The sequence below is a fragment of the Salmo trutta genome, chromosome 31, assembly GCF_901001165.1.
Source record: "Salmo trutta chromosome 31, fSalTru1.1, whole genome shotgun sequence".
Classification (NCBI taxonomy): domain Eukaryota; kingdom Metazoa; phylum Chordata; class Actinopteri; order Salmoniformes; family Salmonidae; genus Salmo; species Salmo trutta.
In genome coordinates this window covers 36311926-36327933 of record NC_042987.1, presented here as the reverse complement: position 1 = coordinate 36327933, position 16008 = coordinate 36311926, and the positions used below count along the sequence as shown (strand labels likewise).

At 43.5% G+C, this 16008-nt stretch overlaps 1 protein-coding gene across 1 annotated transcript; it reads right to left on the bottom strand.

Annotated features, from left to right (window-relative positions):
• Positions 1-1156: 1156 nt before the first annotated feature.
• On the bottom strand, positions 1157-15539 carry LOC115170128 (mitochondrial fission factor homolog A). Its single transcript, XM_029726446.1, has 8 exons — positions 15121-15539; positions 13725-13806; positions 11550-11759; positions 5669-5847; positions 4879-4964; positions 3778-3951; positions 2860-2938; positions 1157-2372 (listed from the first exon to the last, which is right to left on the bottom strand). The coding sequence occupies exons 3-8, from the start codon at positions 11752-11754 to the stop codon at positions 2241-2243; spliced, it is 855 nt and encodes a 284-aa protein (XP_029582306.1). The 5' UTR covers positions 11755-11759; positions 13725-13806; positions 15121-15539; the 3' UTR covers positions 1157-2240.
• Between the last annotated feature and the right edge of the window lie 469 nt (positions 15540-16008).

Here is a 16008-nt window from a genome sequence, read left to right as displayed (position 1 = left end):
TATTGCACTACTCGTGAGGGTGCCATTTTGTGAGGTAGGTAGCTATGGTTTTGGCTGTAATTCTAAGAGGGCCACTCAACACAGCCCTTTTCTCCCCTGGAGGCTTCCGATCGAACACAAACACTGGCTTGATGTCATACTCTAAGAAGGTTAGCGTGCGAAAGGACATGCCTGTCACGTGACTAGCGCGAGAGGATGGGAACATGGATTGGAAACAGGGCCCCTAATTCAGAGTTAGTTGACACAGAATAGAAACACATCCCAATAGTCTAAAGTGACTCCCTCTTCATCTGGGCTACGGTCTTCCTCTGCACTCACTTGAATTAACTGGACAGGTGAAAGTAAATAGCTGGTAGACAGCTGCCTTTCACAAATCCTGTGATCTCAGATCAGTGCAGAGGAGAGAAGAGGAAGCCACAGTGTTTTAATGTTATCATCTATGCCAATGGTTCGGTAAGCTGCTCAAGAAGTTAGAAATTACAGCTCACCTAGGGTACTGAAGATGAAGACTGGGTACTGCAGTGAGGAACTGGTTCAAGTGTCCAACGCAATGACCTTTCCTAAAATTGAAACAAATGACTGTATTAGTCAAATCTGTCAACTCAATGAGCAGCAAACCTGCAGATCATACATCCAACTAGGCCTGTGTGTGCCCCATGCCAAAAGATATGGGACATCTATTGGCTAACACTTGGCCAGCAAACTAGTTTGCTACTTTTGAATAATGCCTTGTCTGGTAGCGTCAATGTTGGTGAGAAGACTACTCATCTCTTGGGCGGGGCACAAGGATGTTCCATAACATTACCCACGTTAGATTGAGATGAATCACATATGGAGGAGGTCAAAGTTGATACTAGTAGTACAGATGAAAGGGGAAAATTCTAGTAGTAGCGAACTGCATGCTAGTTAACTAAACTCTCGGCTAACCCACAGCTAAACGTTATAAAACATGCACACTTACCCGTGTAAATCACAGATCTCTGTGTACGAAATGGCACCAGGTGCGTTGCTGCGCAACAAATCAGTCAGTTTTGTAATAACATTGTGCTCGTCTGACTCTTAGTTAGAAAGCCAACAACTTGATACACACTGAAACCTTTTTTTGATTGTTCTAACACTAATCTACCAATAGGGGAGAGTAGAGAACAACAGATCATCCTTTTCAAACCACACATCATTTATTACAGTCAAATATTTACAAACAATCCATTGATATTACAAGAAAATAGATAAATAAATGCACAAATACATGTTCAACTAAAGAAACTAAATAGATACATAAAAATACATGTTCAACTAAAGAAAACAAAAACTGTTTTTCAACTAAAGATGCCAGTTTCGTGCAGCAAAAACAGCACCTGATAAATACAGAACAGAATCACATTTGTCTCAATGTTTCTTAGCTCATATATTCCACAAGATACATACATATTTATTCCTGAAAAATATGAGTTCAAACTAATTTTTCCACAATTATGTCATACAGTGCTAAAGACTTCATTGGATGATAATGAATAGACATTTAAACTCATGCTCCACTTCTTGCCAACATCAAGGTAGGAGAGAAATAAATAGTCAATCCACACCATAAAATGGAGTAATGGTATGAATCCCTTCACACAGGACGTGCAACTAAATGCTTCCATTTGGGGAAATCTCAACACTGATTTCCTTTGCCTGTATCCTTGTCATTTCATCAGCTTCACTGGTTCAAGCAATCTGGATTGATGGGGACATCCAAGGCATATTTTTAACCAACAGATTAGGCAGTCGGAGTTGTCTTAGATACACCCCCCAATTTAGTTTTGCTCCAGACAGGTGGGTCCACCCCAAAGTGAGGACAGACACCTGTCTCGATCTATGTGAGAAGACTTGAAATATACAAGATGGCGGTGTACACATTGTTGGATTACTTCACGGATCATAAAAAGTATTTATTTTAATAACAGAGCTTTTTAAAAAAAATTAAAATGTAATGGACCCCCTTGCACCCTGGACAAGGACATTTTATGAGACTCCTGTTTCTACAAATAGAGGGCGAGGGCAGTATCGCCAAACTAAGGTTGGTCTGAAATGTTCTGTGCTACACCAAACAGTACCTAACCGGTAACTCCCAGTATATTAGATAAAAACATAGTTTTGATTAAATCACATTATCTGGTGTTAAAATCTGTAAATAGAATTGAGATATTTCTGTTAAAATGACAGTGTAGGACTTGGTCATTGGGTTCCGTGCGGTTCTAACGTCGGAACCAGATCCAGGTATTGATGAGCCAGAACGCCACGGTGGCGGAGTAGAGAATCACCTCTCGCTTGGAGCGCTCCTTGTTCTCCTCCTCCAGTAGCTGGAGACGTCGGTTCAGCTTCACAATCTGAATAAGCAAGTGAATGTAGTGAATCAGTTTGTTAAAAGGATGATTCATCAGAACAGTTGATTCAGTGAATTAAATTAAATTCAGTTTGGTGGATTGAAAACTCCTTATAGAGACCATTTTATTCTTTCTTCATTGGGATAGTGTCAATTCCACATCATTTCAAGACATCCCCAAAATGTCATTTCCTGAACTGAAATTGAATTGACTCAATTTCTGTGAGTCTGACAATTTATCAATTTATACATTACATACCTATCAGTGGTGGCTGGTGGCACTTTAAAAGGGGATGACGGGCTCATAATAATGTCTGGAACGAAATGAATGGAATGTGTTTGATACCTTTCCATTCACTATTATGAGCCATCCTCCCCTCACCAGCCTCCTCTGATACCCATTATGTGTTAGCTACAGTCATTCATTTGATCAATCATTTAATAAATATAATTGGATAGGAGGGCAACACGGGGTACAATGCTTTGACTACCTGTCGCCGTAATGACGAGGCGTCCACTAAGCCTGAATCGTCAGGGGTCATGTCCATGTCGAGGGTCAAGTGACCAGCCCTACAGGAAACAAAAAGCAGAACATATTTATAATACGACAGAACATAAATGGATTTACCATATATGAAAAAGTTACATTTGAATAGTTACTGGCTGCAACACTGCAAAAGCAAACATCTATATAACAAAGTAAAATGCGTTTCCCCAACTGATGGACTGCATTTTCCTTTCGGCTTGGTTAGTAACATTGTAAATACTTGACTCAGAGCATTTGAATGGTCTTTCAACTTTGAAAAACACAGTTTTAGTGGCGCTAAACACGCCATCACCACTCCGAGCTCAGCTTCATTATTGAGAGGGTAAGTACAGGCTTTGTGCCAATACAGCAGTATTTGAGCTAACAGAGGCGATCATGAGCCAACTCTATGCAGTCTAATACTATTCCATTCACACACACACGTCAAGAGTCACCTTGATTCAGCGGGGAAAAAGGACAAAGTCATCATGAGCAAATATAAAAAAAGGAGCTATTGTAAAAACAGACTGACTGTCTGATGTTCTCCTAGAGAATGACTGATGTCACAAGATAAAATAGACCCAAGGAAATCTGTTGACAGTAGCTACGCACTACAGCTTACTTAGACATAATAGATCTTATCCTAGCTTAGAGAAAGCATGAGGCACACACTGACTACTCCTGAAGTATGCACTAGCATACTTTCTCACATAGATGTTATTAACAAGGGTGGAAACTCCTTCCAGTCGATGTTTACACCAGTCTTATGCTTTTAAATCCATGACCGGGAGCGTGCAAGTGCACACACGTAGGAAAAAGGGTGATTTTATTTATTCTTCTCAGAACGCAACGTGTGTGTGGCTGAGGAGATCAAGGGGGTCACCTGCGGTGGATGTCGACCTCCAGGACCTCCAGGACCTGCTGGTAGGCCCGGCGCGTGGTGCATTGGATATAGGACAACAACCCTCCAGCACTGTACTGTAGGTTCACCACGTCCTCAGGGGTACACAGTGGAGGACAGGCACGGAGAGGGGGGGCGACAGGGGACAGGGTTACACTGAGAGAGAGAAGGGGGGAAAAAATAAGAGTGAGATGGAGAGAAGGGAGGGATGGAAAATTGAAAGAAGGTAGAGATGGACAAACAGAGGAAGAGAAGCAAAGACATGTCAAGAGAGAAAGGCATTTCATAGTCTCTCGTGACTAATCACGGCAAATCTAGGCTCCGGCCAACTGCTTGATTTGATTCTTGGGGTGCATCCCCGCAAAATTAGGATTAGTCCAAAACCAGCGCACTGGAAGAATTATCCATCAAATCCCAGTCTCCGAGGAAAGACGCAACATTTGAATGTTTGGTCCTCATGAGATTCTTCCTGTGACAGATTACATTTAAAATGTTAAAGGGGATACTTTTGGCGATAAAGACCCAGATGAACTCATGGACACCATTTTTATTTACATTTTAGTCATTTAGCAGACGCTCTTATCCAGAGCGACTTACAAGAGCAATTAGGGTTAAGTGCCTTGCTCAAGGGCACATCAGCAGATTTTTCACTTAGTCGACTAGGGGATTCGAACCAGCGATCCTTTCCAGCGGTTATTTTTGCGAATCGTGATCTCGCCGAAGTGGTGCTAAAAGTGGGAACAGGGATTCTAACCTGAAAATTCTCTAATAAACACTGGTTATCTGCAAAATAGTCGCATTGAAAACATTGCCATGTTATTAGCATTCAGCATATAAAAATATTGTAAAAAATAGGGGGACTTTCCAGAAAGGATGGGGCTAGGAAGGGTCTTTGACAGTGAGTTTGCGTGGACTTGTCTAGTTCAGATTTGAAAGCCTTTTTGCCCCAAGAACCAAATCAAGTAGCTGGCCAGTGGCACACGCAAGATCTGGTTCTGGGTGCTGAAATTAGGCATTTCATAACTACGAGAAAGAAAGTGATGACTCTTCCAATGCTTCCCTCACACCTGGGCTGGTGCTTACCTTACGTGGGTTCTGTTGGCCGGGCCGCTCTGGCGGATGCCGGTGGTATCGCTCACAGTGCGCTCCCTCAGCGACCGAGAGTGGACCTGTGTGTGGGGCACATCAGGGATGTATGATGGGATCGCTATATTTTCATTTTAGCCTTAGATTTTAAAGTGATAGGACTATTTCTGCCTAATTAGAAATGTAGTAACGGATAACTAGGAAGTAACTGGCGATCCTTAGAGTAAGATACCAAACATACAGTATGGGTTGGTCTACTTTTTATTACCATTTTTTCTTTGGTCCAATTGGTAGTTACAGTCTTGTCTCGTCGCTGCAACTCCTGTACAGACTCGGGAGAGGCGAAGGTCGAGGGCCGTGCGTCCTCTGAAACACAACCCAACCAAGCCGCACTGCTTCTTGACACAATGCCCACTTAACTCGGAAGCCAGCCGCACCAATGTGTCAGAGGAAACACCGTTCACCTGGCAACTGTGTCAGTGTGCACTGCGCCCGGCCTGCCACAAGAGTCGCTAGTGCACGATGGGACAAGGACATCTTTGCCGGCCAAACCCTCACGACGCTGGGCCAATTGTGCGCCACCCCATGGGTCTCCCGGGTCGCGGCCGGCTGCAACAGAGCCTGGACTCGAACTCAGAATCTCTAGTGGCACAGCTAGCAGTGAGATGCAGTGCCTTAGACCACTGCACCACTCGGGAGGCCTGGGTTGTAGAACATTTCTAATTTCTGAGAACCATTTATGGCTCTGTGTAGTTCTAATGACGTCACACCGTTGACACAAACTCACCCCCTGGTTGGCGTGGGCCTGTGGTGTGGGAGCCTGGTCCGTCTCCAGGGAGTCCAGGGAATGTTCATTGAGGGTGAGGACTCGTGGTGGCGCCTTCATGTCCAGTAAATCCACAGGAGGAGTGGACTGGATCAGGTCTAGGTCTCTGGGCCGGGAGTAACGGGAGTCCCCATCGTCCCCTGGAGATGGAGGAAGGAGGACAGTGTCATGTTCATTAGTCAACAAACGGGAGAAAACGGACTGAAACAGCGGAGGACTAGCTGGACTTGTCAGCACAATGACTCAACAGGCATTTGGACTGACCTACTGACAACCAGATGGCTCTGTCCAGGTTTCCCCACAGACAACCAGATGGCTCTGTCTAGGTTTCCCCACAGACAACCAGATGGCTCTGTCCAGGTTTCCCCACAGACACCCAGATGGCTCTGTCCAGGTTTCCCCACAGACAACCAAATGGCTCTGTCCAGGTTTCCCCACAGACAACCAAATGGCTCTGTCCAGGTTTCCCCACAGACAACCAAATGGCTCTGTCCAGGTTTCCCCACAAAACCACCCTGACAACCAGATGGCTCTGTCCAGAGAGTAGACACCACTCATCTGCTATCACAATCCTCTCTGGTACATGTATCATGTAGACCAGGGGCTCCAAAACTTTTTCCCTCCGGCCCCACTTCCAGCGTTGGGGAACATCCCACGTCACGTCTATTCCCATACGCACAAGCATTGTTCATGACACAAACTGCTCACACCACTCATTGGCGTAAAGAAATAGACAGATTTAAAGCTTATTTCCTGCAATTCTACACATGGGTGCAGAGAAAATTTGAACATTTTAAACCTAATTGTCTTGCAATTCTATACATTTTTCCATGTCTAATGTGCATTCATGTGATAGGAGTGACTCAAACATGACAACAAAATCTATGGGATAAAATAACTAGGAAAGAAAACATTAGCTGACATGAGCAAGTTGATCTGGACTTTTCTGACAAGTTATAAATAGCTCTCTAAGGTATGCAATGACTGGCATGACAAGAGGAACTGATGATGCACTACCCAATTTAGAAAATGCACCTTGTGCATTCTACTATTACAACTTTCAAGAGTAGGTTGAAAGCGGGACAGAGTTCCTTTTTTACGGGCGCCTAATCAATTGTGCTGTGTGTTTTTTTTGCGTTATTTGTAACTTATTTTGTACATAATGTTTCTGCCACCGTATCTTACGGCAAAAAAGAGACACAGGTACAGAGGACACAGAGTGGGGTGCCTCAGACGTCGACCGGGAAAGCTGCCATTACCGTCAATATTACTTGCCAACGTGCAATCATTGGACAATAAATTACACGAGGTACGATCACGAATATCCTACCAACGGGGCATCAGAAACTGTAACATCTTATGTTTCACGGAATCGTGGCTGAATGACGACATGGATATTCAGCTAGTGGGATATACGCTGCACTGGCAAGATAGAACAGCACACTCCGGTTAGATGAGAGGAGGCGGTCTGTGCTTATCTGTAAACAACAGCTGGTGCACAAAATCTTAGGAAGTCTCTAGATTTTCCTCACCTGAAGTAGAGTATCTTATAATAAAATGTAGACCAAATTCTTGGCAAATAGTGTTCATCCATACTTTTTGTGGCTGTTTATTTACCACCACAGACAGATGCTGGCACTAAGACTGCACTCAGTCAGCTGTATAAGGAAATAAGCAAACAGGAAACCGCTCACCCAGAGGCGGCACTCCTAGTGGATTTTAATGCAGGGAAACTTAAATCAGTTTTACATCATTTCTATCAGCATGTTAAATGAGCAACCAGAGGGAAAAAAATTCTGGATCACCTGTACTCCACACACACAGAGACGCATACAATGCTCTCCCTCGCCCTCCATTTGGTGAATCTGACCACAATTCTATACTCCTGATTCCTGCTTACAAGCAAAAAGTAAAGCAGGAAGCACCAGTGACTCGGTCTATAAAAAAGTGGTCAGATGAAGCAGATGCTAAATTACAGGACTGTTTTGCTAGCACAGACTGGAATATGTTCCCGGATTCTTCCGATGCCATTGAGGAGTACATCACATCAGTCACTGGATTTATCAATAAGTGCATCGAAGACGTCGTCCCCACAGTGACTGTACGTACATACCTCAACCAGAAGCCATGGATTACAGGCAACATTCACACTGAGCTAAATGGTAGAGCTGCCGCTTTCAAGGTACGAGACTCTAACCTGGAAGCTTATAAGAAATCCTGCTATGCCCTCCGACAAACCATCAAACAGGCAAAGCGCTGATACAGGGCTAAGATTGACTCGTACTACACCGGCTCCGACGCTCATCTTATGTGGCAGGGCTTGCAAACTATTAGACTACAAAGGGAAGCACAGCCGCGAGCTGCCCAGTGACACGAGCCTACCAGATGAGCTAAATCACTTCTATGCTCGCTTCGAGGCAAGCAACAGTGAGGCATGCCTGAGAGCATCAGCTGTAGTACCCTCAAAGCTCATCACTAAGCTAAGGATTCTGGGACTAAACACCTCCCTCTGCAACTGGATCCTGGACTTCCTGACGGGCCTCAGGGGTTGTGCTCAGTCCCCTCCTGTACTCCCTGTTCACTCATGACTGCACGGCCAGGCACGACTCCAACACCATCATTAAGTTTGCCAATGACATAACAGTGGTAGGTCTGATCACCAACAACGACGAGACAGCATATAGGGAGGAGGTCAGAGGCCTGGCCGTGTGGTGCAAGGACAACAATCTCTCCCTCAACGTGATCAAGACAAAGGAGATGATTGTGGACTACAGGAAAAAGAGGACTGAGCACGCCCCCATTCTCATCAACGGGTAGTGCGTATGGCCCAGTACACCACTGGGGCTAAGCTGCCAGCCATCCAGGACCTCTACACCAGGCGGTGTCAGAGGAAGGCCCTAAAAATTCTAAGACCCCAGCCACCCAAGTCATAGAATGTTCTCTCTACTACCGCATGGTACCAGAGCGCCAAGTCTAGGACCAAAAGGCTTTTCAACAGTTTTTACCCCCAAGCCATAAGACTCCTGAACAAGTAATCAAATGGCTATCCGGACTATTTGCATTGCCCCCCCCCCAACCCCTCTTTTACGCTGCTGCTACTCTCTGTTCATCATATATGCATAGTCACTTTAACCATACCTACATGTACATACTACATCAATTAGCCCTACTAACCGGTGTCTGTTTTTAGCCTCAATACTGTATATTTTATTTCACCTTTATTTAACCATATAGCCTCACAACTGTTATTTTTCACTGTCTTTTTACAGTTGTTTTTATTCCTTTACTTTTCACATAATACCCATTTTAAAAATGGAATTGTTTATTTATTTATTTTTTAAAATTTTTATTTTTTTATTTTATTTTTTTAAAATCACACTGTTGGTTAGGGCCTGTAAGTAAGCATTCACTGTAAAGTCTGCAGCTGTTGTATTCAGTGGGGCGGCAGGTAGCCTAGTGGTTAGAGCATTGGACTAGTAGCCTGAAGGTGGCAAGTTTGAATCCCTGAGCTGACAAGGTAAAAATCTGTCGTTCTGCCCCTGAACAAGGCAGTTAACCCACTGGCCCACTAGGCCTGGCCCACTAGGCCATCATTGAAAATAAGAATTTGTAGGCAAGTCTTAACTGACTTGCCAACTGTAGATAGGTAAAAAATAATAACATTTGGCGCACGTGACAAATAAACTTTGATTTGATTCTCAACCATCACAACTGGGTTGAGTTCGAGTGATTGCGGAGGCCAGGTCATCTGATGCAGCACTCCATCAATCTCCTTCTTGGTCAAATAGCCCTTACACAGCCTGGAGGTGTGTTGGGTCATTGTCCTGTTGAAAAACAAATGATAATCCCACTAAGCGCAAACCAGATGGGATGGCGTATCACTGCAGAATGCTGTGATAGGCACACTTAACCAGCATGGCTTTAATTCAAAATAAATCACAGACGGTGTCACCAGCAAAGCAGCCCCACACCGTCACACCTCCTCCATGCTTCACAGTGGGAAACACACATGCGGAGATCGTCTCACAAAGACAAATCTCCAGTTTGGACTCCAGACTAAAGGACAAATTTCCACCGGTCTAATATCCATTGCTCGTGTTTCTTGGCCCAAGCAAGTCTCTTCTTATTGGTGTCCTTTAGTAGTGGTTCTTTGCAGCAATTCCATCATGGGGGCCTGATTCACACAGTCTCCTCTGAACAGTTGATGTTGAGATGTCTGTTACTTCTACTCTGAAGCATTTATTTGGGCTGCAATTTCTGAGGCTGGTAACTCTAAGGAACTTATCCTCTGCTGCAGAGGTAACTCTGGGTCTTCCATTCCTGTGGCAGTCCTCATGAGAGACAGTTTTAAATCAAATCAAATTTTATTGGTCACATACACATGGTTAGCAGATGTTAATGCGAGTGTAGCAATATGCTTGTGCTTCTAGTTCCGACCATGCAGTAATATCCAACAAGTAATCTAACAATTTCACAACAACTACCTTTTGCACACAAGTGTAAAGGAATGAATAAGAATATGTACATATAAATATATGGATGAGCGATGGCTGTGCGGCATAGGCAAGATGCAGTAGACGGTATAGAGTACAGTATATCCATATGAGATGAGTAATGTATTGTATGTAAACATTATATAAAGTGGCATTGTTTAAAGTGACAAGTGATACAGTTATTACATCCAATTTTTTATTATTAAATTGGCTAGAGATGTTGTTGGCAGCAGCCACTCAAGTAGGAAACAACATCTCCACCCCGCTGATCCTCAATACTGGGCCCCACAAGGGTGCGTTCTCAGCCCTCTCCTGTACTCCCTGTTCACCCATGACTGCGTGGCCATGCACACCTCCAACTCAATCATCAAGTTTGCAGATGACACTACAGTGGCTTGATTACCAACAACGACGAGACGGCCTACAGGGAGGAGGTGAGGGCCCTCAGAGTGTGGTGTCAGGAAAATAACCTCACACTCAACAAAGCAAAGGAGATGATCGTGGACTTCAGGAAACAGCAGAGGGAGCACCCCCCTATACACATCGATGGGACAGTAGTGGAGAAGGTGGAAAGTTAAGTTCCTCGGCGTACACATCACGGACAAACTGAAATGGTCCACCCACACAGACAGCGTGGTGAAGAAGGCACAACAGCGCCTCTTCAACTGAAATTTGGCTTGTCACCAAAAACACTCACAAACTTTTACAGATACACAAACGAGAGCATCCTGTCGGGTTGCATCACCGCCTGGTACGGCAACTGCTCCCCCCACAACCGTAAGGCTCTCCAGAGGGTAGTGAGGTCTGCACAACGCATCACCAGGGGAAAACTACCTGCCCTCCAGGACACCTACACCACCCGATGTCACAGGAAGGCCAAAAAGATCATCAAGGACAACAACCACCCGAGCCCCTGCCAGTTCACCCCGCTATCATCCAGAAGGCGAGGTCAGTACAGGTGCATCAAAGCTGGAACCGAGAGACTGAAAAACAGCTTCTATCTCAAGGCCATCAGACTGTTAAACAGCCATCACTAACATTGAGTGGCTGCTGCCAACATACATCATAGCGCTTGATGGTTTTTGCGACTGCACTTCATGTCTTAAAGTAATGATGGACTGTCATTTCTCTTTGCTTATAACACTTTTTGGTTACTACATGATTCCGTATGTGTTATTTCATAGTTTTGACGTCTTCACTATTATTCTACAATGTAGAAAATAGTGAAAATACAGAAAACCCCTTGAAATCAGTAGGTGTTCTAAAACTTTTGACTGGTAGTGTATATAAATCAAAATATAACTTTTTTTTTTTTTGGGAACGACTGATGTAGACCACACACTGCTCACCTGCTATCACAATCCTCTCTGGTACATGCATCATGTGGGGGGCCAGGGGCTGAGACAGCAGCCCATGTTGGTTTTCGGGGGCCACTTTGAGTGTGTCGGGGATGCGCATGCGCTGGCTGATACCCTCGGTGTACTCCAGCTCATAGTGGATCCGATTCATCTCTGCCTCTTCCGAAGAGGAAGAGGGGAAGGTTGCCCCACTCATCCAGCCTTGTAATAACAACAACAAAAGCTTAAATAATCAAACATTTAAAAAAAAAAATTTTAAAAAATAAATCACTCATATGTTAACATTAAGGTCAATGGATTTTAAGGGCTTGCCCTAAAAAAGGAATGCAATTTGCCATTTAACCAACTGTGTTGATAACAGGGCATTTCATATAGCTTAATGATTTCATGATTTTATTGCATTCTACACATTATTGACATTCCTGCTATGTTTAATACCAACTCATAATCAAATAATGATGACTGCATTTCTAAGTTTAATGATCATGTAGGCTACCATTTATGTGGGCTAACTAACAATGATGTTTTATGTACTTCTGGTTATTAATAGCCTGATACATCTGCTTAATCCAAAACAAGCTGATCATGGTTTTATTTATACTGAACAATAATATACATGTTTCATGAGCTAAAACAAAAAATCCCAGACATTTTTCCATATGCACAAAATACTTATTTATCTCTGATTTCGTGCACACATGTTTACATCCCTGTTAGTGAGAATTTCTCCTTTACCAAGATAATCCATCCACCTGACAGGTGTGGCATATCAAGAAGATGATTAAACAGCATAATCATTACACAGGTACAACTTGTGCTGGGGACAATAAAAGGCCACTCTAAAATGTGCAGTTTTGTCACACAACACAATTCCACAGATGTCTGTTTTTTTAGTGAGCTGACAATTGGCATGCTGACTGCAGGAATGTCCACCAGAGCTGCTGCCAGAGAATTTATTGTTAATTTCTCTACCATAAGCCGCCTCCAATGTTGTTTTAGAGAATTTGGCAGTACGTCCACCGGCTTCACAACCGCGTGTAACCACGCCAGCCCAGGACCTCCACATCTGACTTCTTCACCTGCGGGATCGTCTGAGACCAGCCACCCGGACAGCTGATTAAACTGTCTGAATAATTTCTACACAAACTGTCTCAGGGAAGCTCATATTTTTTATAAATGTTTTATTTTATTTAACCTTTATTTATCTGTGTGCTCGTCATCCTCAGCAGGGTTTTGACCTGACTGCAGTTCGGCGTCATAACCGACTTCAGTGGGCAAATGCTCACCTTCGATGGCCACTTGCACACTGGCGAAGTGTGCTCTTCACGGATTAATCCCAGTTTCAACTGTACCAGGCAGCTGGCAGACAGCGTGTATGGTGTCGTGTGGGTGAGCGGTTTACTGACGTCAACGTTGTGAACAGAGAGCCTGATGGTGGTGGTGGGGTTATGGTATGGGCAGGCATAAGCTACGGACAACGAGAACAATTGCATTTTATCAATGGAAATTTGAATGCACAGACATAACGTGACGAAATCCTGAGGCCCGTTGTCATGCCATTTATCTGCCGCCATCACCATGTTTCAGCATGATAATGCACGGTACTAAGTCGCAAGGATCTGTACACAATTCCTGGAAGCTGAAAATGTCCCAGTTCTTCCATGACCTGCATACTCACCAGACATGTCACCCATTGAGCATGTTTGGGATGCTCTGGATCGATGTGTATGACACAGTGTTCCAGTTCCTGCCAATATCCAACAACTTCACACAGCCATTGAAGAGGAGTGGGACAACATTACACAGGTCACAATCAACAGCCTGATCAAGTCTATGCGAAGGAGATGTATTGCGTTGCATGAGGCAAATGGTGATCACACCAGATAATGACTGGTTTTCTGATCCACGCCCCAACTTTTTTTTTTAAAGGTATCTGTGACCAACAGATGCATATCGGTATTCCCAGTCATGTGAAATCCAGGGCCTAATGTATTTATTTCCATTGACTTATATGAACTGTAACTCAGTAAAATCGTTGAAATTGTTGGATGTTGCGTTTATATTTTTGTTTAGTGTAGCTACGGAATTGTAAAGCAATATGTGATGGCTCCGTATCTGGTGTTAAGGCTTAGTTAATGGAATACGCCGCCACATTTTTTAACTAACCTGGTCTTGGCGATACTTTCTTTGTTCTCGATTTGGAAGAAAAGTGTATCTCATAAATGTCCTTGTCCAGTTGCAAGTGGTTCTACAAAAAACAGAAAATTCAGAAAGATATTAAATCCATGTTTTGTACCGCATGACTGGGTTCCTTGTTATTTTAGCTGCCTACACATCTAGCATTTCCCAGCATCTTTGCAGGAACTAGTTGCTTCTGTGACACCCCCGCGGCCACATGTAGAAGTAGATGACAGCCATCACACAGTGCGACCAAAACAAAGATATGCACACATGCCAGATGCCATTTCTCACTCACTACAGGTTTTATTGCATTCTATAAATTATTGACATTCTTGTTACCAACTCCTAATCATGTCATAATGACTTCATGCAAATTGAACACGTAGGCTACTATTTACACACACATATATATATATATATATATATATATATATTTTTTTTTAAACCATTTTTAACTAGGCAAGTCAGTTAAGAACAAATTGGTATTTATAATGACGGACTACCCCGGCCTTTCCCTAACCCGGACGACGCTGGGCCAATTGTGCGCAGCCCTATGGGACTCCTGATCAGGGCTGGTTGTGATACAGCCCGGGATCGAACCAGTGTCTGCAGTGACTCCTCTAGCACTGAGATGCAGTGCCTTAGACCACTGCGCCACTCGGGCTAACTGCTGTTTGTTTTCCTACTTATGGTTAATAATAGCCAAATACCTCATGCTTAATCCTAAACAACCCAAACAAAACACGGACTAAAAATAGCTCAAACTAATTGTCTTAACGTGCTATCCAGAATCCTTGAGACGTGTCCCCCAAACGAAGTTGATATTAAATGGTTATGGTTAGGTAAGGGTTAATGTTAGGGTTAAGGACATGGACGTCCCAGGGATCCCGAGTAGCAATGGCTGAACTGCGTGGGTCACACAGTGGATTACTTGACCATTACAGGCAGTAAACAATAACGCTGGAAAGCAACGTGTGGATGTGATATTTCACACTCGTATCAATCAATGACAACTAGTGTGACGATATTACAAATACTAACTAGTTAACATTTTCCGCCCATCAGGCTAGCTAGCTATTTGAAAGTCTAACCAGGTAACGTTAGCTATATCGTTTCGACGCTTTGCAACAGAAAGCCAACAGGACATTTCAGTCGTCGGCTGACTGGAGAATGTAGATTGATTGTAGAATTGTAGTAAGACAAGTCAAGACGAAATGTTTTTGTTTTTAACGGTAAACGCTAACAAACGCGTGCATGCAAAATAATTATTGTTGTAAGTAACTATAGCTAGCTAACGTTATTAACTGGCTTGACGTGGAAGCTTGAAGTTAGCTACATACATTTTCTCACGACGGTGAAGGCTAAATATTCAGACACTTACCTGTTGTATTGCTTCGTCGAAGAAGTGCAGATTTCATAAGCTAAATGGTGACATTTAATTCGTGTGTTTTATGTTCTCCGTGTGCTGCTCATCATCATCAACCAACCGCATGAAGCTGTAGTAGTCGACAAGACCGGGTAGGGGAGTACCAGCTAGCTACGAAATGTTAGCACATAGCTGGAGCGTCATTCATTCATTGTAGTAGTAATGGCAAAATAATCATTGTGTCAGCGGTATCGTATCTTGCTATCTTCAAAATGGCATTTCGAACTAACACATTACTTGACATGTTTCACTAACTAGTGTTAGTTAACTTAGTAGCCTAGTTACTAACATAACACATCTTTCAACTCGAGGGCAAAATCACATATACACTGAGCGAACAACACGTTAAGGACACCTGCTCTTTCCATGACAGACTGGCCAGGTGAATCCAGGTGAAAGTTATGATCCATTATTGATGTCACTTGTTAAATCCACGTCAGTCAGTGTAGATGAAGTGGAGGATACAGTTTAAATAATTATTTTTAAGCCTTGAGACATGGATTGTGTATGTGTGCTATTCAGTGGGTGAATGGGAAAGAATATTTATCCGTCCGTTTTTGAACGGGTGTTCGTCCTGGGATCCTGCAAAATTAAGTCAGTTTTACAATTTTTAAAACATTACAGTACATTCACAGATTTCACAACACATTGTGTACCCTCAGAGCCCTACTCCACTGCTACCGCATCCTACAATACAAAATCTATAGGTATGTGTGTGTGTATGCATGTGCCTGTGCCTGGGCTCCCGAATGGTGCAGCGGTCTAAGGCACTGCATTACTACAGTCCCTGGTTCGATTCCAGACTGTATCACATCTGGCTGTGAAGAACTGCAAAACTGCTGG

Coding starts and splice junctions, on each gene's coding strand:
- LOC115170128 (XM_029726446.1), bottom strand. CDS start 11,754: ATGAGTGGGGCAACCTTCCCCTCTTCCTCTTCGGAAGAGGCAGAGATG. Junction 3,952..4,878: donor GCCAACAGAACCCACGTAAG/GTAAGCACCAGC, acceptor TCTCTCTCTCAG/TGTAACCCTGTCCCCTGTCG. Junction 2,939..3,777: donor GAGGTCGACATCCACCGCAG/GTGACCCCCTTG, acceptor TGTTTCCTGTAG/GGCTGGTCACTTGACCCTCG.